This window comes from Dromiciops gliroides, chromosome 4 (assembly GCF_019393635.1).
Source record: "Dromiciops gliroides isolate mDroGli1 chromosome 4, mDroGli1.pri, whole genome shotgun sequence".
In the NCBI taxonomy this organism is placed as follows: domain Eukaryota; kingdom Metazoa; phylum Chordata; class Mammalia; order Microbiotheria; family Microbiotheriidae; genus Dromiciops; species Dromiciops gliroides.
Genome location: NC_057864.1, coordinates 61,656,250 through 61,683,611, shown reverse-complemented (window position 1 = coordinate 61,683,611; position 27,362 = coordinate 61,656,250). Strand labels below are relative to the sequence as shown.

At 38.4% G+C, this 27,362-nt stretch overlaps 2 protein-coding genes across 4 annotated transcripts in view; one reads left to right on the top strand and one right to left on the bottom strand.

The window, feature by feature from the left end:
- SCYL3 (SCY1 like pseudokinase 3) overlaps positions 1 to 12,418 on the top strand; it is a 37,765-nt gene extending 25,347 nt beyond the window's left edge. The window contains exons 1-11 of one of the 3 annotated variants that reach the window (XM_044002678.1): positions 793 to 897; positions 1,348 to 1,477; positions 2,316 to 2,372; positions 3,169 to 3,271; positions 4,295 to 4,406; positions 5,148 to 5,225; positions 5,564 to 5,703; positions 7,709 to 7,896; positions 8,847 to 9,018; positions 10,516 to 11,180; positions 11,985 to 12,418. In XM_044002678.1, coding sequence (XP_043858613.1) covers positions 1,355 to 1,477; positions 2,316 to 2,372; positions 3,169 to 3,271; positions 4,295 to 4,406; positions 5,148 to 5,225; positions 5,564 to 5,703; positions 7,709 to 7,896; positions 8,847 to 9,018; positions 10,516 to 11,180; positions 11,985 to 12,050 — 1,704 coding nt within the window. In that variant the 5' untranslated portion in view covers positions 793 to 897; positions 1,348 to 1,354 and the 3' untranslated portion in view covers positions 12,051 to 12,418. Of the gene's footprint in view, positions 1 to 783; positions 898 to 1,347; positions 1,478 to 2,315; positions 2,373 to 3,168; positions 3,272 to 4,294; positions 4,407 to 5,147; positions 5,226 to 5,563; positions 5,704 to 7,708; positions 7,897 to 8,846; positions 9,019 to 10,515; positions 11,181 to 11,984 lie in introns of those variants that run through there. The other 2 variants (XM_044002676.1, XM_044002677.1) reach the window with 2 other exon arrangements.
- Positions 11,085 to 27,362, bottom strand: part of C4H1orf112 (chromosome 4 C1orf112 homolog) — a 58,746-nt gene continuing 42,468 nt past the window's right edge. The window contains exons 18-25 of the mRNA XM_044002675.1: positions 25,413 to 25,535; positions 23,902 to 23,997; positions 22,373 to 22,486; positions 20,058 to 20,162; positions 18,640 to 18,720; positions 15,144 to 15,266; positions 12,768 to 12,965; positions 11,085 to 11,998 (exon numbers count right to left, since the gene is read on the bottom strand). Of these exons, the coding sequence (XP_043858610.1) occupies positions 11,951 to 11,998; positions 12,768 to 12,965; positions 15,144 to 15,266; positions 18,640 to 18,720; positions 20,058 to 20,162; positions 22,373 to 22,486; positions 23,902 to 23,997; positions 25,413 to 25,535 (888 nt within the window). The 3' untranslated portion in view covers positions 11,085 to 11,950. The remainder of the gene's footprint in view (positions 11,999 to 12,767; positions 12,966 to 15,143; positions 15,267 to 18,639; positions 18,721 to 20,057; positions 20,163 to 22,372; positions 22,487 to 23,901; positions 23,998 to 25,412; positions 25,536 to 27,362) is intronic.

Sequence of the window (27,362 nt, the reverse complement as noted above, 5' to 3'; positions counted from 1 at the left end):
TCTACTAGAATAATTCTAGGTTTTTAAAATTAATATCCTCACAATATGTTCTTATGTCACTTACATACAGAGTCGATTTGATTTTATTCTTCCTACAGTCCTTTAATCCAGTCTTTAACCACTCTGGTAAATATTTCTGGTGGCTTTTATTATTTCATCTTTCCTGAGGCTTTTGCTCTTTTTCTCCTCTTTGTTGGCCAGGGTCTGTGCTTAGGTGAAAAAGAATATAAGGGGGGAAAAATCACGAAATGAAAAGCTTTAGAAGAATAACAATTTTTCTTTGAAAGCATTTGATAATAAACATTATCTTTGGCATACAGATAAGCAATAAACATACCCTTGGCTCTCCTGACAATTCCATAACTCTGTATGTGGTTATTGAGAAAATCCTGGTAGTTTTAGTCTGTCTATCTAGAGACCCATCTTGCCAGCTAGGAACATTTTTCCTATCTTCTTCAGTCGGGTTATGTAGACATTCACTTTGATCTTTCTTGAGGCCATATCATTGATATAGAATAAGGAGGATTTACTGCTTTTTTAAAAAATGCAACATAATTTTTAATTGGGTTCCCTGTCATCATTAGTGGCTCTGTAACCTTCACTCAGTGCAGTCATATGTCTCACTGACTCCTACCCCTATACTAAGTTAAGTGAAGACAGGCTCGTTTCAGAACTTAATCAGCCTCACAAAGGCTCCTTTTGTGATTCTGTTTTCTTTACCATTTGGGTCACTCATTGCAAAATAGCTGTTTCAGTCTTCCATCCTCATGTGCTTTCTTTTAGGGAAACCTAACGCACAACAATGTCTGTCTGTCATCTGTGTTTGTAAGTGAGGATGGGCACTGGAAACTAGGAGGAATGGAAACAGTCTGTCAGGTCTCTGAAGCCACGCCAGAGGTAAGAGCCAAAGAATAGACCGTTATGTTGGGCCGAGCAGAGCAGGCTTCTGGTGGTTAGAGGGCTGAGTACAGGGTTTCTTTTAGTAATGATTCTGAGTGTTAACGGCCAGTTTCCATCCATTGTCTTTCCTTTGGAATCACCAACTACCTGTACCCATAAAAGGGTAGATTTTTATATCATTTTAGACCTATAAAAGGCTTTGAGGATAATTTAGTCCACCTGAGAGCCTGAGTGGGTAACCAACAGCTTGCCCAAGGTCACAAAATAAAAACTGAATTCTTAAGCTAGGACTCTTCCAGTAAAATGTGCTGTTTGATCTTTTGAGGGCCTCATCTCTGCTCTGGTTCCCCTAGTTTTTTTGGCTCTGCCTTCAGTCTTTTCCCTTCTAATTCATTTTGCACAGTGTTGTCAGACTAATCTTCCACAAGCAATTTTCTCTCATGCCAGTTAGCCGATGGATCCTACTCTTAAGAGTGTCCAGTCTAGATTCCTGTGTAGCTTTCAAGGTCCTCATGGGCTCTACTCCACCTGTCCAACCTGTTACCTTCCCATATTGCAGCTCTTGCTTTCCATGCAGGTCAGTTCATTTTCCCTGAATAGTCTGTGCTTAATTCTCGCATCCTCGCTTTTCCTTGGGTCTTTTACTCTCTGAAATGCTTTTCCTTCTGCTTGCCTCACCTCAGCCTCCAGAGATAGTTGCAGGCCTGCTTCCTCCAGGATGGCATTAGTCTGCACCTGTCTTTCTTTTCTCAGAGGGCCTCTTGCACTCACGTTACAACTCCACAGTTTTATACTAAAATCATTGAGTAATTGTTTCATGTATACTCCTTGTTTCTCTACAGTTAGACAGTGAGCTTCAGGTGAATATACAGCCATGCCTTAAACTTCTTTTATATTCTTTTATGGGGCCTAGCTTGGTACTAGCAACATCATGGGTACAGAGCAAATTGGTAATTTAGTAATGAAAGCTTATTGGTAGCCTCGTTTTATGCCATAAATACACATTTACTATTTTTACTGCCATAAGGTAAATTAAAATTGGGAGACTGAGATGCAGAGAAATTTCATTGGCCTAAGTTTCATTTTTGTTTTTGTCTCCCCTGCACCTAGCAAAGTGCTTGGCACATAATAAATGCTTAGTGATTCATTTCCCAGGCTTGCTTTCTTTGATACCAGAATCGCTGTGCTGGGTCATCTGTAGGGTACCAAAGGATCAGCTGAAAGTAAGGACTGACTTTCTGTTGTGTCTTTAGCCAGTTTTCATTTGAATAGTTATGAAATTTGTTGAAGACTAGTCAGTGTTTCTTGTTTTTTCATTCTTTTACCCATATTTCTTAGCATGAGAGCAAGTCATCAAGCATGTCCCTAAGTATTGAAAGTATTTGACCCTGATCTTTTGTGTTTTTCTCTCTCAGTTTCTTAGAGGCATTCAGTTGTTGAGAGACCAGGCAACTGTCCCTCCTGAAGAAAAGGTATGTTGACCTATGTTAGGTCTATTTACTTTAAAACAATAGCAACAAAAACACTTCATACTTCTTATTTCACTCTAATTGGGTTATTGCTGTCTTTTTTTCTCCTGCCTTAAAATAGCTTCTGGACACTTGACACTTACTACCTGTGTGACCCTGGGCAAGTCACTTAACCCTCATTGCCGGCCCTCCCCCCCCCCCCAGCTTCTGGGGCCAACTTTTAGGAATACAGATGAAGAGAAGGGAGATAGAATTTTTTTTTTCCCTGATGCCTGTATCATGTTTACATTTAGGCTGATTGTTTGAATCTAGTCACCACTGACACTGTCTTACAAATGGCCATACATTAGGGAAATTCCCCCAGACCTCTTACTGCTTGGCTTTTCCCAAGCACTCATCTACCTAAATGGGCTATTGTTTTTTAGAGACTTATTGCAGATGGATATAAATAACAAGTGTGGTGCTTCCTCCTGGTTTACCTGTAAACTTTTTGCAAAGCTCCTTCATTGTATTTGTCCAGCACCTAGGGTGGTCCTTGACATAGAGTAAATTCTTATCAGTTTCTCTATATAATGCCTCTAGAACCATACCCTCCTCCCTCAAGGAGCTCTACAGGCAATTTAAGCCTAACTCATGAATGAATAGACTCTAGGTAGCTCTGACATAAGTCAGACTTGTTCTGCCATAGGGTTTAAAGCAGTGTTCTTTTGTAATTAGTAGTGAAGGTATTAAAGCAAAAATTTCATGTCTGATTCATACAAAGCAGACATCCTGGCTTGAGGATCTCTAATACTTTCAGTCTGCAGAATTCCGAATTTTACCGAAGACAAATGGACATGCCCGAGATGCCTATTCATTTGGAATAATGGTGGAAAATCTGCTCACAATCTTAGGTGAACAGGGTAAGTTGTGATTGTGTTATGGTTCCACAAGAGAGGTAGATAGTAACGCTTTTCTTTGTGGGTTTCCAGTAGGAGTCTGATTGGTGGTCATCACAAGAAACCTTTTAATCTAAAGTGTAACCCATTTAGAGTAGAAATGAATAGCATTTTTGATCGTGGGAAACCACAGGTTTCTTTGTTTTGCATACTAGTAACTAGGAAGTATGAACCATGACAACCACGCTATTAATATTGTGGGTGGCTCACACAGCTTGGGGTAGAAAGACCCAAGACCTACAGCCATGCATTAATGTGCAAAACCAGCCAGAAATTGATTCTTTTAGAGTGAGAGAAACACTTTAAAACTTTATAGATCAGAATGAAATTTTCTTGATTGCCTTCTTTCCAAGTCCTTTTTATTTCTTCTTCTAGTGGCATCCTGCTACCGGTTTTCTTTAGTCTCAGTTGTTGTGTTTTTTTCTGTCAATCCTATTCTATCATTGTACACTTTAGGGATCTCTGTAGCTATCTTCCCTTGCCTGCACCTACACTACATCTGCTGATTATTCACCATTGTTAGTCTGTGTTTTGTCATTCTCTTTATTGACCTGGGCTTTATACCATCTACCAAGATTGAATGGTTATTACTTCTGTTCATAAATCGTAGCATTTCCTAATTTTGTAGGCATTATTGCCTAATAACTTCAAATCATAACATTTCAGTTCTTTAGGGTTTTTGACAGTTAAGATAACCAACTTTTTCTTTCTCCAGTTTTGTATATAACTGATAAAATGTAAATGAGAACAGAAATTAAGGAAAACATAATGGTCACAAAAATGGAGGGTGTGTTGTGCTCTAACACTTGCTTTAGTACATTTCGCAACATTTACTACTTAATTGGCCTTCAAATGGGAACTGTCTAGCAAAAAGCCAGAACTTGGGGGTTTTGTCACCCCTTCACCTTCAGTCATAGAGGGATCTGTCTGCATAAGGCAGGGCAGGGGAGATGGGAATGAAAACTAACTACTGGCTCTCAATTGCAGTTGCAGCGGATAGTCTGTCAGATTTTCTGCAAACCTTGCGCTCCATGCTTCTGAACCCTGATCCAGAGGGTCGGCCAGCCCTCTGTACCTTACTGTCTCATGACTTCTTTAGGTGAGGAAACCGGTTCTACTTGTTGATTGCCTCCTTCCTTCAATAATACAGTTCATGATTAATTTGGAGATTAAACACATAGGACTAAGCTATAATCCTCTCTGTTAGCAGAGGTTATCAGGGAGCAATGAAAGGGAAAACAGAGTTCCTACCCAGTTCATTCTGTACAATTAAGGGTATAGAGATTTTAGCTCTCTTTACCTTAGCAGGTAAAGGTCTGAACTTAAAAACTGCAGGCTGCTTCTGTGGGGTTTCAAATTATGAAGGTGCTTAGTCAGTCAGTAGGGTATATAGTGACCTGCTGGCTGCTGGCAGGTCTTGAAATAGTTGCAAATGAAAAGAAATTTACTGAATAATACCTTGTATTTGGAAAGTGCTTTACATGTTTATCTGATCCTTTGCAACAACCCTGTGAGGTCAGCAGAGCAGATGTTACTTAGATTATTTGGAAAATGATTATCCAATCATGAGGTTCAGAGAAATTAAAATCATTAGCTCGAGGTTACAGTGGTAAAGAATAGCTGGGACTTGAATCCACAGAGTCCTGCCTTTCCTTTCAGTTTCCTTGGTGTTATTTTTTGGTGGGAATTTTCTTCAGCTTCCTGAATACTGGATGTCCCTTAACTTTTGCTATAATAATTACCTCCAGCAGATATTGAAACTTTTTTGATCTTTGGGTAATTTCTATTTGTTGTCCCTCCAACCCCCAATAACTTTTCCCTTTCCCTTTTTGGTATGTAGAAACGATTTCCTAGAAGTTGTGAATTTCCTGAAGAGTTTAACATTAAAGAGTGAAGAAGAAAAAACTGAATTTTTCAAGTAAGTAAAAGGAATGAAGATGTTAAATTCCTTAAGTCATGTAAGACTAGGGATAATTATCCGTTTTTACTTACTAAAAAGCACTTAATCAATTAGGAAGAAAAGGTAGCAGTTATTTTTCCTGTTTCATTTCTGGACTTATGCTAATCTCATACTTTGCCTCTAGCAAGCATGTTTTTTGTTTTTGGTATAAAGTCCTTGGGGACCAAACTGTTGTTCTTCCACAGTTTAGTTTCACAGAAGGCATCAAGTGAAATGAAGAAATGTTTAGGTGAAAACCTAAATGAATAGATCAGATGTCACCAACTATTTCTCAAGGCTCTTTCTTTGGTCTGTAGATTTCTGCTCGATAGAGTCAGCGGCTTGTCAGAGGAACTGATAGCTTCCAGGTTGGTCCCTCTACTCCTTAACCAACTGGTGTTTGCAGAACCAGTGGCTGTCAAGAGTTTCCTTCCTCATTTGCTTGGTCCAAAGAAAGGTGAATATTTTAAGCCTTCTCAATAGCTACAAATTTGAATGATTATCAGTGTAGTTAAGATTTTAACATGAGGGGCAGCTAGGTGGTGCAGTGGATAGAGCACTGGCCCTGGAGTCAGGAGTACCTGAGTTCAAATCTGGCCTCAGTCACTTAACACTTACTAGCTGTGTGACCCTGGGCAAGTCACTTAACCCCAATTGCCTCACTAAAAAAAAAAAAAAAGATTTTAACATGACACTGTAATGTATCTTGGACTCATAAGCTGGAAGTTGATGATAATCAGTCCTAGTTCTTGTATTACTGATGAAAGTTTCCTTGCCATTGATATGAAGATATTGCCTCAGCACTTGCTGTAAATAGTTCTTAATGTAGAGTGAAATTTGGCAGAAGAGAAGACTCTTCTTTCTATTAATTAGACAAGTACTAAACAGTTGTAGTCTAAGCCCCATTGGTGACTGTTGAATAAGGTAGAACTCTCTTTGTATTTCTGCTATTTCTTTCCCCTCCTTCAGGCTTCAGCATTCTGTATTTAATGTACTCTAATCTCCACCAGCATATCATTTAATGCTTAATGAGCATTCGTTGGTACTTTATAACTGTTTTTGTAAAATCATAAAGTCTCTATGTAGATGTAGCCTTTTTTGTTCAAATACAGATTTGTAATGTTCCAGGAACGTATCTTTTCTACACTGCTCCCCCCCCCCAATTTAATTCCCATGTAATGCAATGTTAATGAAAGATTTTATTCTAGAATTTTATTGCTTTTAATCTGTGGAGCTTAGACTACTTAGAACTTGTGTAATTACTTAATAGAGAAGGAATCTTGCCTTAAACCAGATTTCACTTTAAAAATATTTACAGTATGTATGGATGTAATAGCCTCATGTCATTGGCAGAGGCATAAGGCACTTACAGAAGATAACAATTATCATGAACTTCTAATCTGTAAGTTCAAGATACTTCATAGTGTCATGCAAAAAGATACAGCGTAGTCAGAGAACAGCAAAGAAATTTAAAGTGTAAAAATTGGTAGCATTTTAGAGTTGATTTCATAAGATGAATAATGATCAAACTGTAATATAAGGATATTTTAACAATAACAAATAATGGCTAAGGCCATTCTCATTTTTTAAATAGTCTGGTAAAGATAGACTCTAGTACATGTCAACTCTAGAGCCAATAACTTTTTCCCATGTCATTCTGTAAAGATTGGATACTTATTAGAATCACCCCCAACAAGGTGAAAGGATTGACCTTTCTTCATCAGAGATGAGAGGATAAGGGGGATGATAGCAAAGGGTTTTAAGAGGTAGGAAAGAAGAGGGTACTCATGGAAAACACTCAGTTATTGGGAGCTCTAGACATGAGCTATAGTGTGAGATTCCTAGGGGAAACTAGATGGCAGCAAAACAAACCAAAGGAGTAGATTTGGGGGGCAGCTTCCAGAGTTTGAACCTGGTCTTATGGCAGTCCAGAGCTTTGTGGTTTGGGTCATGGGTTAGATGTGTCTTGGCTTTTGAAAGTTGTTCTTTCTTTCCTACTAGCAGTACAGAGACCCTTCTCTCCTAAGAGACAGGCCTTTGATGTGCTCCTTCATTATCCTTTCACCTCTCTTGGAAAAGAATGATGATCTTCCTCCTCAACAAGGAGGCCCTAGCACAAATACCCCGATTTTCTTTACCCTCAGAACCCCGCTTTCTGCTCTAGGCAGAATAAAGAGAAGCAGGGTCAGAGATACTCGGCATTAATGTCCACTATTTATTTCATGGTTGGAAGGAACGTGGCCAGGCCAGCCTTAATAGAGGATGGGGGCAAGCCCGCTAGTCAAACAGAACCCATGATCACATGTATTACAGAAGAGCCAGGATTATCTTGAGGAAGAATTTGGACTGTCTGCCCTTTGTAATTTGCTTTGACTTTATTTGCATAGTTATACCAAGTTCAATGGCTTTTTATTAAAATGAAACGTTTTTCCATTTTGTACGCATCACCATTTTTACAACAGATAAGCAAGGAGAGAAGCAGACAGACTGTTTGCTTTCACCAGCTCTCTTTCAAACCCGAGTGATCCCTGTGCTTCTAAAGCTATTTGAAGTTCATGAAGAACACGTCCGGATGGTGCTTCTGTCCCACATAGATGCCTATGCAAAGTATTTCACTCAGGAGCAGCTGAAAAAAGTCATCTTGCCACAGGTCAGAATAAAATTGGCAGGACTAGCATCAATGAGAGATCACTGAATGCAGTATACTATTGTTTGGATCAAAGGATAAATAGAACCTGCTGTTCTTAAAAGGGGAAGAAACAGGGATACAAGGGGCAAAAAGTCTGACTCTCACCTCTGCTATCTAAACTCAAGATGAATTGTACAAATCAGCAACTCAAGTTTTTATCTGCATAGGAGAAATGACCGTTTTTCATAAGATGCACTTTAAGGCTAAATTTTTTTCCAAGTATTTCAATAGAATTGCATTATTAAGATGATTACTAGTAATCAAGTCACTGACCACAACTCTAAAAGGGAAAGGGGAAGCTCTTAGAAATGAAATAAATTCTGATGGCACAATTGTGATTGATACTGAAGAAAAGGAGAGTTTTGGTGAATTGTAAGTTGTTTGATATTGATATTGGAATATAACATGAGGAACAGCTTCCAGGAATAAAGAGAAATTTATTCTAGTTTGTTTTGTTTCATGAAATACCAGGTTTAGCTCTGGGAACCACATCTTTGACTGATAAGTTGAAGAGGTCCAAACCATAGGATAGTTACAACCACGTATGAGGATAGGTTCAAGAAACTGGGGACATTCACAGACTGGAAGAGGGTGAAGACTTGTGTTTGGCCTCAGAGGGCGGGCAGACTTACTAATAATATTGGATAGCTTTAGGAGGTCAGGGGTTCTGCCTCTTTAGAGAAAAGCTAATGAGATAGCTGCTAAGGTCCTTTCCAGTTATGTGATTTTTTTGAAGAGAGAGGCATCAGAGGAAAGATCTTTGTAAGTTCACCTATTTCCAAATGGATTAGAAACAGTGGAATGCACAGGCCAAAAATCTGGTGAAGGGAGTTTGAAGGAGAAATGAGGAAGAAAGTCATTGCAATGCATAAAAACACTTGGCATACATTAACATTTGGATTCTTCTCTAGGTTTTGCTGGGCCTGCGTGATACCAATGATTCCATTGTAGCCATAACCCTTCACAGCCTGGCTGTGCTGGTTTCTCTACTTGGACCAGAAGTGGTTGTGGGAGGAGAAAGAACCAAGATATTCAAACGTACAGCACCAAGTTTCACAAAAACAGCTGATGTTTCTCCAGAAGGTAAATAAATAAAAGATAATATGTAGTGGAGTCCTTAAAAGGTCCCAGTCTCTTTATGATAAATGTTCTCCAAGAAAGATGAACTCTTGGTATAGATGTCTTTGGCTTCCCTCAAAAAGGATAAAAAGCTTTAGACAACCATTGCAACTCCTTCGTGTCAACTGAATGTGGTCCAAGTGAAAAACTAATACCTTAAAGAACAATCATTGTTTTCTGCCCTGAGCTGCAGACAAGTTTGGGGATGAGGAGATATGTGAGGTAATTCACCAATATGTATCAAAAGCCAGCCTGTCTACCAGTGTGCACTTGAGCTGTCACCTCCTACATAGAGGAGAATACACCAGAGTCTGGTCTAAGGTTGGAAGTACAAAGTTGGCTGAGAAGGGATGGATAGCTTTGACCATTCCTAGAGGCCGACCTTAGACAATTTACTTAACTTCTCCATGAACTTGAGTTTCTCATATCTGTAAAAGTGAAGTCACATTTTTTTGTGGTAATGGATGTATTTCATGAGACTGGGGCTTTTCTGGGAATCTTAGGAATGAGCAGAACAAAGTCTGTAAACCTGACAAATTTCATCAGTGTCAGCTCTCATTCATTAGGATTCCTTCCTTACTGAAGGACCAACAAAGCACGCAGTTTTTTACTTGACCTAGATTGCTTTTAGAGGTCCTGACTATATATAGTTATAAATTTTTTAGCTTTTAATAGTCAAGAACAACACTCTTCAAAGTTTTTAAATGGCATACTTTACTATTTCTGTCTGTATTACCAATTTTTAATTGAACATTTAGGTGTTTAGAGATGGAAATCATATAAAAGTTTTTAAAGCATTCTTTTAAAGGCATTGGATTTGATTTCTGCTTGTTACCCTTTCTAGAATCATATCACTTCCTTAGAAAAGAACTACCAGAATATCAATGACGTTGGTTTCTGTCTGGCTTACTGCCTTTTTTCCCAGCGTTCCATAGTTGGTGATGGGGAGCTTACAAGCTGGTTTGTAGGTTAAATTTATTTTTATAGCTATTTAGCAGCTAGGCTAGGAGAGGATCCTAATTGCTCAGTTATTAGACAGTTCTCTTCCATTCCCAAAGGTACTGGGGACATCCATAAAGCCCTATAATTTGCAAGGAGACAAGATTTCTGTTATTCTTGGATCAGGTCTTTTATTATTGTGCTATTTCATTAGATCACAGAATTGAGAACTGGGAGGGACCAAGGAGTTCCCAATCCCTCATTTTGCAAATGGGGAAACTACAGAAGTGAATTCAAGCAGCCCCAGTTACATGGGCAACATGAACCCACGACTGTGCTCCCTGCACTCACTTACATGAACACATGGATGCAGCCTCATCGATGCCACTTCCTCAGTGATAGCACAGAGGGTCTGTTGCCTTCTGGCATCTTATCCTGTTATTCCTTGTAAAGAAACCCTTGGCACAATCTTCTTTAAAAGTCCAAACCTGCATTACCTTTATAATTCTATTTCTCCCACAGGTGAAGAGGCTCCTCAACCTATTGAGCTCTCCATGAATGGTGTCCCACCAATGAGAAGTGCTTCAGGAGATGGTACAGACTTTCCCTCAGATTCTAAAAAGTCAGGAGAGGAATGGCCGGACTGGAGTGAGCCTGAGGAGCCCCCTGCAAACCAGATGGTCAGCATACAGATATGGCCTGTAGAATCATGTGATAATCCTAGACCTCAATTGACTAATTTGACTCTGGAGGAGACGTGGGATGATTTTGAGCCTACTGATCCTAAACTATCTCCAGGGAATGGCCTCAGTACTCCAAGAGAGCAGAAGCAAGATCCTGTTGTCCTTCCTCTAGACAAAGAGGAGACCAAGACTCTAAAAGTAAACCCACCTCCAAAGGCTGACCCCCCAGGAAGCTGGGATGACTTAAAACAAATGAAATTACAGCAAGAGAGGCTTAAAGCTCCATCTGAATTTGGTTTAGGAGAAGAATATACTATTCAGGTGAAAAGAAAACCAATACATGATCCTGAGTTGGACTGGTTTGCTGATATGATCCCAGAAATTAAGCCTTCAGAAGCTTTCCTAATCTTACCTGAACTGAGGACAGAGAGGAGAGTTTCTAAAGATGATGTCTCACCTACTCTACAATTTTCATCAAAATTTGCTGCAACTGAAGCTACTGAGGTGAGGGTTGTTTATTCTTAAATTATGGGATTTTGGAAGGAAATTCACCTCTAATCATTTTAGTAAAACAAGCTATGCTCACATTACTGATCCAGGATTCTTATACCAGGTATCCATACATTGGCTGATTTAAACCAACTTTGCTATTAGACAGAATCACTACTTTGAGCTATTAATAGAGAAAAACTGAATTTGAATTAAAAAAGGAAGATTGAGGCCTTAAAATAATGGAGTTATCAGCATGTGATCATCCAGTTAGCAATCACAACAATACAGTAATTTTTATACATACATGAAATAAATTCCATTATGAACATTTTTTACAGGGTTTCAAAGAAGGTCTTGGTCATTTATCACATATATCGCAGCTCAAGCCAGTTTGCTTTGGTATCCATTAAGTACTTGCATAAAACAACACTCATTGAATGAGAGTTAACTTTTTTACAGATCAAGTTTTCATTGAGAACAAAATGAGCTTGTTTTATTATTATTAATTTGTCCTAGGCAAGGAGAAGACTAAATAATAAAACATATATGCTTTTGTCATCAGTGAGTTTAGAATTATATCCATCCATGTGTCTGACAAATTGATCTGAAAGTAAAACCAGTCTCTAAAATTAAGTTTACATACCTTGTGTTTCAGGGGTATTAACCTGGGAAAGAGACAAAGGGTTCAGAGTTCCAGTCCTAGTTGTTAAAGGTTTTATAGAATGTCAAGTTATATTTTGGCTCCAAAATATAAAAGTAAAGTGTGGCTCATTCAGTTCTTCTTAAGGTACTTTACTGCATGTGTTCTTGTTGCAGGGAGAAGCCGAAGGCTGGGGAGAAGAAGAAGAATTAAATTGGGAAGAAGACGATAGTAGCTGGTGACAACTAGCATGATGTGGACTGCATAAATATTTTCTATACTGGTTTTACAAATTATTACCTCAACAGCAGGCACCTAACAGAGAGGTCATGATGACCCCAACAGAGCCTATTTTTCCTGTACCAGGAAGTTTTTTTTCCCCCAGTGCGTGCCAACTGTTGTGAGTAACTGAGACCTATGCTGAAAATCATAGGTGGAAATAAAGTTCACACCGCTGGATTCTAGGACAAAGGACTTATTTATTGTATCTGAAGCCAGATTCCATGAAGAACAAGTGGCTGTGGAAAGTAAAGGTTGTATTTTTTATTTTTCCAGAACAATTCTAGAAAACTGAAGATAATAAATACAAAAATTTTAGTTTCGAACTTAATTTTGTGCCAATTTTTTTTCTATAGTCAGAAAAGTAAGTCCCACTATTAATGGCTCAATTAGAGCTTGGATGAAATATTTCAGATAATCAGGCAATTTATTTATCTATATGTGCCGCAATATGATGAGGTCCTATGTGAACCTGGCCCTTTTGTGGACTGTTCTAAAAAACACCAAAGTTCTTAACTAGAACATCACTTCTCTAAACACGTCCAATAAAAATTACTTTTAAGTCTATTCTCAACTGCTTGTTATAGATACATGATTACATCCACTTTCATATGTACACTAAAAGTACAATCAAAACATGACAATACGCATTTTACATGATCTTAATGGCAAAGTCCTACCTGTGCACAGCTTTTTAATGTCTCTATCTTTGTTTGTAGCTCCTCTAGTTGCTCTGTTAGCCAGCTAGGGGCAGGAGATCTTTGCAGCAATAACTGGACTGCTTCTAAGGCCCCTGCTGCTGTTTGCAATGCTGATCTGTACTCCTCTTCAAGGGGAAATTCCCGCCGTATTCTCTTGGCACAGGGCTGTGAATCCATCTGTTCATTTTAGAATGCAACTTAATTATAATAGAAGTCAAAGCCTATTTATTCATAGTATAGAGGAGAGAGAATTTCTCTTGGAGCCCAGACTTGGATTTTGGTGCCAACCTACCTTAGTAGAGGGAATTCCCTAATCTCAATGAAATCCCAAGTCCAGTCCTTATCTCTATCCTTAAGGCCTTTACATTACAACAAAAATGTTACATTCAAACTTCAGCCAATGATCCACTTCTTTCAAGCCATAAATAATAAAATTAGTTAATCAACAAGAATTTATTAGATATCATGGGCTGTGTTCTCACCCTCAACGAGTTCACACTTGAATGAGGGAAAGTTATAAACAATAAAAGGCTCAGGTGTGTCTGAGGAACAAGGAGTCGAGTGTGTGGAGGGGGAAAGAGGTAGGAAGGAGTTTGGCTATCAAAGACTTTAAATGCCTAACAGAAGTGTGTTTGATCCTGAAGATAATAGGGAGCCCTTAATAAGCAGGTCAGCAAGATGATCAACTCTACACTTTTTCATTTTGGCATCTGAATGGAGGGTGAATTCGACAGAAGAAACTATAAAGCTGCTAGCAATTCCAAGTAAGGGGACCAGGATGGTGGCTGTGGAAGTGAAAGGGAAATCTACCAGACATGTTCTGAAGGTGGAAATTGAAGATTTAATAACAGATTAGATTCATGGGATGGATGAGCCAAAGTGAAGAGTTAAGGCTGAGCATGAGGCTGTGGTTCCTTCAACAATAAAAGGAAAATTAGGAAATGAGGATGGGACACTACTTTGACAGGTCCAAAAGGCAATTGGTGATGTGGTACTAAAGCTCAAAAGAGATTAGGTATGGATGGATATACAGAGCTGGGAATCACCTGTATAGAGACGATAAATGAACCCAATGGGAGGTGATAAGATCATCAGGTGAGATAATATAGAGAGAAAAGAGAAGATGCCCAGGACATCCATAGACACCCATGATTAATGGCTATGACCCAATTGTGAGTGATCTTCATGGTAAAGATCTAACCAAGATGACTTTAGAATGGTAGATTAAAGGAGGAGGACTCAGAGACAGCAGTGAAATTAAATCCTGGAAAGGAGAAAGTATTCAGGAAATAGGGATTAAGAGTGTCTAAGGTTGCAGATGAGGTCAAGAATAATGAAGGCTTGGGGCAGCTAGGTGGCACAGTGGATAAAGCACTGGCCCTGGATTCAGGAGGACCTGAGTTCAAATCTGACCTCAGACACTTGACACTTAACTAGCTGTGTGACCTTGGGCAAGTCACTTGACCCCAATTACCTCACCAAAAAAAAAAAAAAAAAGAATAATGAAGGCTGAGAAAAGGCCATTAGACTTGCCAGTTAAGAGGTTAATAGTAACTGGAAGACAGGCTTATGGAATTTATCATGATAAGATTTGATCCTGGTCCAGTCTTATTACTTTATAGTGGCACATCATTTTTAACCAAAAGGAGCATCAACCAACTGGATAATCCTATTTTCAATAGTCTTACCAGACTTGGCTCTAAATAACCTTATAATTTAATTCATAAAAGCTGTAATTTAACCCAGGTCAGTGAAACATGAGAAACAATACTGCAGTTGATTTGGTCATTTATATATGCTACGTAGTATATAACAAATAAATAAATAAATAAATACACACACACACACACACACACACACACACACACACATATACATAAATATATTTGTGTATATATTTATAGGCAGCATCAGTATGTAAAATATTATAGTTTATCTTTGAAAGCCAAAGAAATAAACTATCCTAGATTTTTTCTATAAAAGACATTTTTCTGAAGCACCGTACAAAATTATAATTAGAATGATATAGTCAATATGCAAAAATCTATTTGTTGCAGTGAGTGTAGGGAAATTTGATGTTCTCTATATCATTGTAAATATGAAGTCCAATGAATAAGTACAGGAGTGTTTTATAACTCATTTTAGAAAATTACAGACTAAACTGCTAACTTGCTTAAGTTCTTTTGGACTTCGAGCTGTACAAAAAGGCTCCACATGAAGAGCAGTGAGTGCCACACTGGCTTGTGAAGAGTATCTGATACTTTTTATTGTTTAGCACCATTTAGTACCATTCGTGGTATTTAATGCTCCTTGTTCATCATGTTTACATCCTCTGACCAATGAAAAGGCACATACCTGTAAAGTGGACAAACATCTTTCTCTTTCAACCTTTACTTTAACGAAGTGTCCATTTAAGACTCCCTTTTCCTGCTTAACCCGGTCCACTCTAGCACATGCTGTTTCTTCTACGAGTCTAGTCTGCAAGAAAGACCGCAAAAACCCAACATAAGCATAAATATCCTATTATTTGGAGCCATTCAAAGTGAGACTCAAACAAGAAAGTTAAGTTTTTAATAGACATACTCCTGTTTATTTTAAATGATGCAGAATGAAATGACAAAGGATGTAAGAAATTAAGTACATTATCACAGGTGCTGAGTACAATGTATCCCGCACCAACTGTCAGGGATGTAGCGGTGAGTCAAGCTTGAGGGAAAAGGGGTTTGAACTAGATGATCTTTGAAGTCCCTTCCAACCTTGGGATACTATGATTGTGTAAGACCTTGTGAGATGGGACTCAAGAGAGCAGAAGGGTGTAGAAGAATGCTCTTTGTCAAAAACAAACATGGATATCCATGACTGCAAAAGCAGTATACGTCTGCACTCCTATGACTATCTCCTAGATGAGCCCCTCATTAGCTGTGCACCTCCAACAGTCTAATTGCGCTCCTTATTTCCAGTCTCTTCCTTTCTGGTCCATCCTCCACTAAGAACCTTTCAGTCATTCCCTGGGGCTCTAGCATAAATTCCTATCTGGTGTTTAAAATCCTTATGAGCTGCCCCTAGACTCTTTCTAGCCTAAGTCCCGTTATTTCTCATACTTTATAGTTTAGGCAAATGGGCCTGTTTGCTGTGTCTTGTACGTGTTAGTCTATCTCGTGTCTCCATCCTTTCATAATCTCCCTGATGCCAAGGAAGGGAATCTGACTACAGTCAAAGGTGTCATTTTGATGTGGAAGAGGACTCAAGCCTGTAATCCATCCCTAATGACCAAACAGTCTGGGGGTTAGGGAAACATGTTCTGACTCAATCTGAGGAGAAACTATCTAAATGTTGAAAACTGTTTAGAAATGGGATTGGCTGCCTCGTAAGGCATCCCCATCACCTAAGCCTTTAAGCAGTGGCTGGCTGATCATCTGTTAGTGCAATAGATTATACTAATGTTTTAAAGGTTGGACTGGCTGACTTTGAGGTTCTTCCTGACACTGAGGGTCAAGGTTCCTTAAATTTTAGGAAAGCAAATGGCTATAAGTTCAGAACATGAAGGTCTCAAAAATGAAGTTTTGAAAACTTAGATGTAAAAAGATGCTAAAAGCATCTAAGGAGACTGGATCATACTGAGAGGTGACCAATGAGCTGAAATTAAAACATTAAGTACAAAAGAAGAGACATACATAATGAAGGTATATATAAAAGAAAGGTGGTGGATGGGGAAAAATGGTATCAAGAAGATTAAAGCCTGGGCTGAATTAAGATTTGTAAAAAATTATACAGATGAAAAACATAGTAGTATCAGGCATATTTAGACCAAGAAGAATACACAAGAGACAGGGATGCTGCCCTGGGCATATCATATATGTTAAAAGATTACCAGGAGCAGCTAGGTGGCTCAGTGGATAGAGCACTGGCCCTGGATTCAGGAGGACCTGAGTTCAAATCCAGCCCCAGACACTTAACACTTACTAGCTATGTGACCCTGGGCAAGTCACTTAACCCCAATTGCCTCACCTTCCAAAAAAAAAAAAAAAGAATGGTGAATGTTAGGGGCAGCTAGGTGATGCAGTGGATAGAGCACCAGCCCTGGAGTCAGGAGGACCTGAGTTCAAATCTGGCCTCAGACACTTAACACTAGCTGTGTGACCCTGGGCAAGTCACTTAACCCCAATTGCCTCACTAAAAAAAAAAAAAGATTACCAAAAGAAATAACATCTGATATTCCAGAAATCCAAACCAAATAATTGTCAATAATTTCTTCTAAAGCTGTATTAAGAAAATGTCTAGATTATGTAATGCATTTTATATAATACATCCTTGAAAAAATACAAAGGAAAAGAACTAGGCCTAAGTAAAAAGACGTTTATTTTCTCATAACTACTTATCTTTCAAGCTTATATACATTATGGTATCACACAACTTAAGAGCATGTCTTCTATCAGAAAAGTTTTCAGGGTAACCCAAGTACAAATTACATTGTTTCACTGCACTTAACTTCAAATTCTCATTTTCAAATTTCAAAATCTCATTTTCACTAGCAATTCAATTCAATTAATAACTTACTAAGAGTCTACTATGTACAAGACACTGTTAAGGATAGGGGATACACAGACAAAAATGAAACCATTCTTGACTTTAAGGGGCTTACATCTTCCTAAGGAGAAAAAAAAAACCTCTCCATAGAAAAATATTATTATAAGGGAATATAACTATAGGAGGGAAAGATTAACAACTGGGTGGGGAGAATATGGCAGAGATCAAGGGACATTTTAATAAGGAAACAGTACTTAACCGAGTTGACTTAAGCCTCTAAAAATGAAAAAGGACAGCTTTTGTTAATGCCCAGAAGCATCATCTTAAATGCTGAGTATAAGAAGGAGAGTGTGAAATAAACCTAGAAAGGTGATCAGAGGACCATCAAGAGACACTGGACATTTTGGAGAAGGGGCACTTTTTTGATCAGACCTTTGCCTTAGGATGACTATATTGAAAGATGAGTGAAGGACTGACTGGAAAGGGGAAAAACTGGAAGAGAGACCGACTGATTAAAAAGCTATTACAACAGTTTGGGCAAGAGGCAATAAGACCTGAACCAAGATAGTGGTCATGAAAGTAGAAAGAAGTGAAAAGATACAAGAGATGTTGTGGAAGAAAAACTGACAAAACCTGGCAGCTGATTGGATATGTGCATGAGGGAGAGAGAAGTCATAAATAATGACATGATTATAAAATGGGATAAAAGAGGGAAATGTAGAGGAGGGGAGATTTTAGTAAGTAAGCTGAGGAGTTCCATTTGAAATATTTATAAGAAATATAGATATAGATGGAGTGTTCCAGCAGGCAACTGGAAATGCAAGAATGGAGAGAATTCATGCAAGATGATTAGGGCTGGATACATAGGGATGAAAGCCATCTGACTGACATTGGGATAACTATCAGGCACCCACTTCTGTAACCCTCCAGTCATCCCTAGATTCTTCTATCCCTCATCTCCCATATCCAGTGAGCTGCTATGTCTTATTGAAAGAACAAATGACACTGGAGTAGGAGACTATGGATGAGCTGTCTTCCAGAAAAAGTGAGATTACTATGAACATAAGAAAATGGAAAGAATACAAGAAGAAATCTAGAACACAGAGGAATCTAATAATATTTGAGGATTTCAAAGAAAAATAATTCAAGGTTTTTAAAAAAAAATTGTCCTATAAAATAGAATACAAATAATGTGTTAAGCAGGCATCCCCCCTTAACTAAATAGGAAACATACAAGCTACCATGTTTATAATATTTCATAGAAAGGCTATATAAAAGTGAACCCAAAATAGGCCTGTATTTTAGCTCTTCATAAATAAAATACCTTCTCTAGAAAGCGTATAACTTTGTTCTTAGTTTCTTCAGAATTAAGACAATGTGGAACTATGTCTTCATGGTTGGTTCCCTGTTGATAAACATTTTAAACAAGTTATCAGTACCCTTTTCATTGTATTACAACCAATCACAAGAAACAGTGTGGAGTAATAGATAAAAGGGGATTGGGAAGACCTAGAAGTCCTGTCTCTGATGCGCGCTGGTTTGGTGACTGCACTCCATAGGAACGCCCGCCTAAAAGCGTTAACTGGGGAAACAGAAACACGTTGGGGAGTAATGTTACAGAGGTCACTTAGTTCTTTTAAAAGAGCCACAAGCAAAATGAACAGACTGAAACATGGGACAATTAGCCCTACTGGGGTTCCAGTGTTAGCCTTCAATTTGTAATTCAGGTAACTGTTCAAATAATGTTACAGGAAGAATTTGCAAGCTTATGGAAGCTTTGGTTATAAAAATGCTGTGATGATACAATTTTGAAATAACTTTGGTTGGGGGGGGGGGCGGTATTATGTCTGAAAAGGCCACGTGATCATGCAGTAACTCCGTTCCAGTAAATGTCTTTCCCTTTTTTTCTTTTCTTTTGCGGGGCAATGGGAGTGAAGTGACTTGCCCAGGGTCACACAGCTAGTAAGTGTCAAGTGTCTGAGGCTGGATTTGAACTAAGGTCCTCCTGAATCCAGGGCTGGTGTTTTATCCACTATGTCATCTAGCTACCCTGTCGTTCCCTTTTAATTTGTGCATTGCATATGCCTCTACTTAAGCTATCTGATACACAGGAAGCAACTAATTAATGCTTATTGCATGAATGTCTCTCATCCTTTAATTTCTCCTCATTCATTCAAACAACACTAAGTTTGATGCTATGAGGTTTACGAAAACATTAATTAAGGTACCTCCCCTGCTTTCAAGGAATTTCTTGTGTCCATTTTTACCTCCCTTATGTGAAATCAATGAATTATTTGATATATAAATAGAATATATTGCACAATCTTTCAATTAAATGGCATCTCATCAATTAAGCTGCAGTTTACTTGCATGTGGCTTTTAATGTGTGTCAATGACCATAAAATTCAGACTCTCTATTCCTGCATTGGGCAGCTAGGTGGCACAGTAGATAGAGCACTGGGCTTGGAATCAGGAAGACTCTTGATTGTGAGTTCAAATCCGGCCTCAGAACACTAGATGTGTGAGCCTGGGTAATTTATTTAACCCTGTTTGCCTCAGTTTCCTCATCTGTAAAGTGAGCCAGAGAAGGGGAGAAGGAAATGGAAAACTACTCCAGTATCTTTGCCAGGAAAATGCCAAACTGGGTCATGAATAGTTGGATATGATTGAAATGACTGAACAACAACATCCCTGAATTAAACAAAAGCTGAATTCACCCAATTAAACCAGTCTCATACTTACCTCGGCAAACTCAGTAAATGCCTCCAAGGTATGCTGCTCTATCAGCCAACTCTTATCAGTTAGCAGCAAGGTAAAAATGCAAGGCAAACTAGGTAAAACTTTTTCCTGCAAGGAGAGAAGAGCTTTATTACACAAAGGAAAAAAAAAGACCTCAGGGAATGTAAACTCAACAATGGACTGATTATGTTTTATCATTTTTATTTTCAAAAGGCATGGAGGGCCAGATTAAACCGCAACATTTTGAAATGAGACACTGCCAAGGAGTAAAGGATGTCATCAAAGAAATGTTTGAGAGAAGATGGGCTGGTCATGTGATAAGGATAACCAGTGGAAAGAGTTGTGTGTTCCATGGTATTCTTATTGTCCAGAGAAATCCAGGAAGGTCCCCAGCTCATCTGAGAGACTCCCAATGATAAACTCACAGGTGGGCAAGGCCAAAAGCTGCACAGGATGGCCAGACATTGAAGCCTGGTGATATGAATCTCTGGAAGGAACACCACACATCAACAAAATAAAGGATCCATTTAAGTATGTAATTAATTATATGTTATAAGCATAATTCTTATATTGGTTAAAAATTAATTTCTTTAAACATATTCTATAATTCCATTTTCTCACTATTTTCAACTTTTAACATAAATACCTAATAACTTAGAATCATAGTGAATTTTGTGCCCTGATGAATTTTTACAATTACTAAAAAGAACTTGGACAAAATAAAATTTTTTGGGGGGAAAAATCTGTAAGCTTTTTTTGAAAAATGGTATTTTCAGGATAGCTAGGTGGCACCGTGGATAAAGCACCTGGCCTGGATTCAGGAAGACCTGAGCTCAAATCCGACCTCAGACCACCAGTACCTTGCAGAAGGCCCTCACCATCTGCATGGACAACTCCCATTGCCTCTGGGCTGGTCTCCTGTTCCAAGTCTCCCCCCACAGTCCATCTTCCAGGGCACTGACAAATTGGTCTTTCTAAAGCACAGATCACCCTTCCATTCAATCAATTCCAGTGGCTCCCCATCACCTCAAGGATTAAATATGCAAACCCCTTCCAACTTTCCATTCTCATTATGTCTTACATCCCTCCAAGCATTCAGTGATCCAGTGACACTGGCCTTGTTTAGGTCCCGTTTCCCCCCCATCTCCGCCGCCAAGCCATTCTATCTCCTAATGGTCATTTTCACAGGTTGTTCCCCCCATGCCTAGAATTCTCTCCCTTCTCATCTCTCTGCCTTCTGGCTTTGTTCAAGTCCCAGGTAAAATCCAACCTTTTACAAGAAGGCTTTCCCACTTCCACTTAATACTAGTGCCTTCTCTCTTTGTGCTGACCTCCAATTTATCCTGCACCTATCTTGATTTGTACTTGTTGGCACGCTGTCCTCATTAGACTGTAAGTTCCTGCAGGGCAGAAACGTTTGTTTTTTGGCCCGTGTTTGTAGCTCTAGTGATTGGTACAGTGTGTGGCATACAGAAGTCACTTGACAAGTCACTGGCCTTTTTTTCTTCCTCCTCCTTTTTTACTTTTTTTCAGATTCTGACACATCAATCACCCTTTTCTCCTTGACACCCTCTTCCCTCTCAATTTCCACAGTATTGCTGTCTCCTGGGTCTTCTCCTGGTTCTCTTCCTGCCTGTCTGACTGTTCCTTTTCAGTCCCCTTTGCTGCATGTCCCGGGGCTCTGTCCTGTGTCCTCTTCTCTTCTCCTCCTAGACTGTGTCATTTGGTGAACTCATCATCCTCCCAGGGAGGAATACAATGATGACTCCATGAACATGATTTTCCAATCTATTTATCAGGCCTATCTTTGTAGCTCTTTCACTTAGCACAGTCCTCAGCATACAGTAAGCTCTTACTAAATTTTTGCTAATTTGAATTGTGTTATTATCTCCTTTAAAAATATGTTTCCCTGAAAGACTTAAGAACACTGATTAGTGTAATGAAAAACCACAAATCCAGAGAACTGAAGAGAGGTAATGGAATCAAAATGCTGAAGGAGACATGCATTTCTGGACATGGCAAGTGAGAGAATCTGCTTTGCTTGGCTATACTTATTTATTATAAGGGTTTTCTTTTTCTTCTTTGTTCAGGAGTTGTAGGGGGTTGGAAGTAAGAGAAAATAAAATGCTTGTTAATTTTTTTAAAATAAGAAAATATTTTTAGTTTCTCCAACACATTTAGTAAATCATGAGATATTAGTAATGTAAAGTAAAAAACCTGATCTATAAAAAATCTGATCTATAGCATCATTCCTTCAGCAGACAGGAAATTTAAGGTTTAATAACCCAGAAACAAATAACAGGGATATAGAGTATTACCTGGACAGCTTGTGGGATAAAAATTCTCCCTAAAGAAGACACAAAATCCAGAACTGCCAAACGGACATAGTCAGGAAGATCCAATTTAAGTAGAGAAGTCTGCAGAGTTACCACCTAAAAAAAAAAAAAAAGACCTAAGAATACTTACATACTGAAACTGTGGCTGGTCACAGAGCACTTGAGACTTGAAACAATCAATTCTAAACTTAACATCTGTTTTCTGAAATCTGACAAAGTTATAAACAATTTTTAAAATTTTAGAATTATACAGCTTTAAACAACTTATGTACACATATGTAATATATATTATATACATACATACATATACAGCTTCCTAGATGTGTATCATTGAACTGTCTTAGCTGTGATATGTGATTATGATGGAATATTATTGTGCTTCAAGAAATGATAAGCAGGATGACTGCAGAAAGGCCTGGAAAGATTTATATGAACTGATTTATAGTGAAGTGAGCAGAATGAGGAGAACGTTGTACACAATGACAGCAAAATTTTTTGATGAAGAGCTGTGAATGACTTAACTATTCTCAGCAATACGATGATCCAAGACAATCCCAAAGGACTAATGATGAAGCATACTATCCACCTCCAAAAAAAGAACTGATACTGAATACATACTGAAGCATGCTATTTTTCCACTTTATTTTTTTTTCTTTTTATTGTCTTGTGTGTCACCTTTTTATTAAATACTAAGTTACAGTCCTTTAACCATATGGGTTACTCTTATCTCTCTTAGGTGGCGGAAGATTCCAGTTTGGGCTTTGGCAAGTCTTTTAGGTCACCCACTGAGGGATAATCCCTTCTGGGTTCAAACCAGATCCTGATCCACTGGGTCTGATTTCTGTGTGTGTCAGTTGGTTCTAATGCCCTCCTGTACTTTCTAAACCATACCCTAGAGATCCCATAAGGTCCAGGACCTCTCATAAACTCCTCCATAATCTTTACAGTTTAAGACTACTGGATAGGGAATAGAATTTATCTATTTCTTTAAGGATTTCCCCAGAAGACATTATTTAAAGCCCTGAAACCTCCCTACTCCTAAAACACCCTATTAACTATGAGGGAAAACAAGTCACTTAGGTCCAATTTGTTCTTACCTCACACCATTGCAAAGAAGTTGCCAGAGATTATAGGTTAATGACCTGCAACCTCTGACTGCTGAGTGGTGGGGAAGAAAAATGACAGCTGGCTTGGGGCTGTTTTTGGGAGATGGGACATTGACAGGACTATGCAGAGAACAGTTCTCTTTGTGCCAAGTTACTGCAAGACTGGCAGAAAAGAGATGGAGAAGTCAAGAGAAAGGATGATTGGCCTCTGAATAAACAAGGCAAACATAATTGGAGAAATAAGTCTCCATGGAATTTAGACACAGTTCAATAATGGTGTAATAACCAAATAAAGTAGAAAACGTAATTCAAAATAGACCTTGTTAAATTAGTAGAAGCCAACATAACTCTCTAGTAACAGTTTTGCTATGAGACGTTCAATTTATTCAGGAACAATTTTCTTACCTGACTTATCAGCTGAGGCTCTATAGCTTGTATGAAAAATCCCAAGAGTGGAAGTAAAAGGCTGAGGGTCCACTGAACGTAAGGCTGACTTGAGACCTTAGCAAATACCAGAATGCAACAGTATGGATTATGGCATTTTCAGTTAACTGAGAAAAAAAGTCATTCATACTTCACTGCACACTTAATATGGTTTCACCAGGAGAAAGCCAAAAAATACTAAAATGGAGGAAGAAAGGAAGAAGGCAGAAGAATGAAGTAAATTCCCTTTTTAAAGCAATACTGTCTTGGGGTTAAAAGATTTTTTTTTTAATCTCCAATTAAGTCAGGTTAAAATTTATCCTTAATTTTTCTGTCAGCTTCAACTTTCTACTGTAACTCATCAAAGAATCACAGTACCTCAACTGGATATCATCAAAACTGATCTCTCTTAACACGGTTGCCTTTTCGTTTAAAAAAAAAAAATCTAAGTTTTATCTCTTCCCATAAGAAACCACAGAAAAACATACGCAAAAGGAAAGAAGGCAAAACTGTGAATAGGTTGTCAAGTCTAAAAGGAACCAATTGCTTATCTGACACTTTGCAATATATCTTTTCTCTTTAAAATTCTATGTTTCCTCTCTATAAGTATTCTACTTGTCTCATGAAGAATAGGGGCATCATTGTAAAGCAGGACTTCTTAACCTTTTCTCGTCTTGGACCCCTCTGACAATCTGGTGAAGCCTATGGTCTCCTCAGACTAATGTTTTTAAATGTATAAAATAAGAGACACAGGATTAATAAGGAAACCAATTATATTAAAGTACAGTCATAATACTTTTGAAAAACAAGTTAATGGCCACAGAATAAGAAGCCTCATGCAAGATATCTTTTCTCTCTCTCTCTCTCTTTTTTTTTTTTTTGCGGGGCAATAAGGGTTTAGTGACTTTGCCCAGGATCACACAGCTAGTAAGTATCAAGTGTCTGAAGCGGAATTTGAACTCAGGTCCTCCTGACTCCAGTGCCGGTGCTTTATCCATTGTGCCACCCAGCTGCCCTAAGGTTATCTGTCTATAGGGACCAAAAAAATGCTACATTAGGAAAATATGGAAATATCTGAAATCTAAAAGTAGTACTGAGAGAATAAGTGTTCTAACAGCAGCCTGTTCAGTAGCACCACGAAACATGGCTATACCTCAGGCTCCACCAGCTCGAGAAGTCAGGGTTCTCAAGGTTACTTCGATTCACAAAGGTTTTTTCAATGAAAATAAATTCCAAAATGCAATTGTCAAGCTTACAAACAAGTAAAAGAAGTTTGCTCAGCTCTTCTCAAGCAAGAGTCAAGCTGGCAGTCTCTTGGATTTGCAGGTCGGGGAGTCGGAGGGCAAGTTAACTGTCCTTCCCTTCAGCCCCCAAGCCTCTAGAATAAAGAAGACCTGACCTAGCAGTGACAAATTGGCAGAAGGAAGCAAAAATCCAACACTGTCATTCTTTCAGAATTTCCATTTGAAAGAAATGCTAAGTTGTTTCCTTACCTGTTTAACATGTAGGATTGTCCAGAGTGCACTCACAGCTTCCAGGACTCCTGCTTGTTGGCCCATCTCCAAAGCTTCGTTTACAGAATTACACACAGTAAGCAAAGCAGAGAGTGCAACATTCTAAGAAAGAAAAGAAGTAACAGCACTGGGTTTATAAGTCAAAGATTTACAAGAATCCCAGCAGCTTGACCATCTCAGATTCAGAGGCATCATCCCAAACAGCACTCCAAAAACATTCATATATATATATACATATATATATATATATACACACACACACACACACACACACACACACACACACACACACACCCAACAGGTTGTTAACCTCTGCCAAAATAGTTCATAAACTATTTTTAAAAAATTTTGATAATGTAATATACCGTATTTCCATATAAGTATGAACTTAAGAAGACTAGAAATGACACTGCATTTAAATAAAAGTGTTCATAAGTCTTCCTTTTAAAAACAAGCATAGAGCCAGGTAGGTGGCACAGTGGATAAAGCACCAGCCCTGGATTCAAGAGGACCTGAGTTCAAATCCGGCCTCAGAAACTTGACATTTATTAGTTGTGTGACCCTGGGCAAGTCACTTAACCCCCATTGTCCCACCAAAAAACCCCCAAAAAACAAGTATAAGATTACAAGCAGGCTCTAATTTATTAAAAGGTTGTATTACAAGAGTTCATTTGTAATTCAGCTATTTGGAAATCAGTCATTTCCTCACATAACCAATGATATATATGGATGTGGTGGTCCGTTTCCTAGGCTAGTGTGAGACTACTTAACACAATGTACACAAAGTACGATTTTAAGAAGTAGAATGCATATTGCCAAGGCTACAACTGGCACTCAGGCAACCCACTGAGAAAGGTCAGCAATCTACATATCCTGGACAGGTGCTTCCAGATGGAGAAATGATACAGACACACAGCATTAAGGGGAGGGGAGGAGACTGGATTCTTTTTTGGGAAAATGAATGGCATTTTTAGTGATCCCAAGATACTCCTTGGCACTAAAGTCCATATTTTCAAAACCAGTGATGTTCTATGCCTGCTAATCATGGAGCTCTGAAGAATCAAAATTACAGGCAACCCAATAGGGCAACAAAGAGAGATGAACAATGTGTTACATCGTATTACCAAAATCTGAGAGACAAAGTTTTGGGACAAATTATAATCAATTTTGTTAATCACAGCTAGCATATGAGTGATAAAAAGGGCTCCTTATCCTCTCATTCCATCAAAGAGACCACATGGATACTTTTTTAGGTTTACATGCCTTCAGAAGAGAGGTATTCCATCAAACAGCAATCGACTCTAACTGGTTAACAGTTTAATTAGAGGTGAACTTTACAAAGAGAAGAGGGTTTACTCCATAGATGAGCAGAGAGTAAAATCATGTCACTCTTAGTCAGAGACTATTCCTGTCCCCATACCACATCCAGACACGGGCAATCCAGACAAAAGGACACCCAAGCTCAATTGAATGCAATTCACCTTAGACTAGAGATTGGATTGGGTTGGATTGACAAGAAGCTTAGCTTGATCTTCAGAGACTGAGGTCTTAAAAATAGAAAAAAAGAGTGAACTCTGAATCTCCCCAAGCCATTAGTTATTAATAATCATTTCTCTCAACTTTGGGTACATCTTTATTATACTGGTTTTCTATTTCTACCAAAAAAAATACACTCCAAGTTGCCAGCTGGACAGACTCTTTGGTCTCTGCCCAAAGATTTTTAAGTTTTAGAAAATGATAGCATATAGTCACTAGGAAGAACATATCCACCGTGTTTTAATCATAGGAATGGTCAATAAATGAAATAATAAAGGAAAAATCAGATAAATTTAAGCCTTTTCTAATTAGATGACAAAAAATTTACTCTAAAATAAAGAACTTAACATTTCATTCAATAAGGCAAGCACTTTTAATTAGGTTCCAACCCAT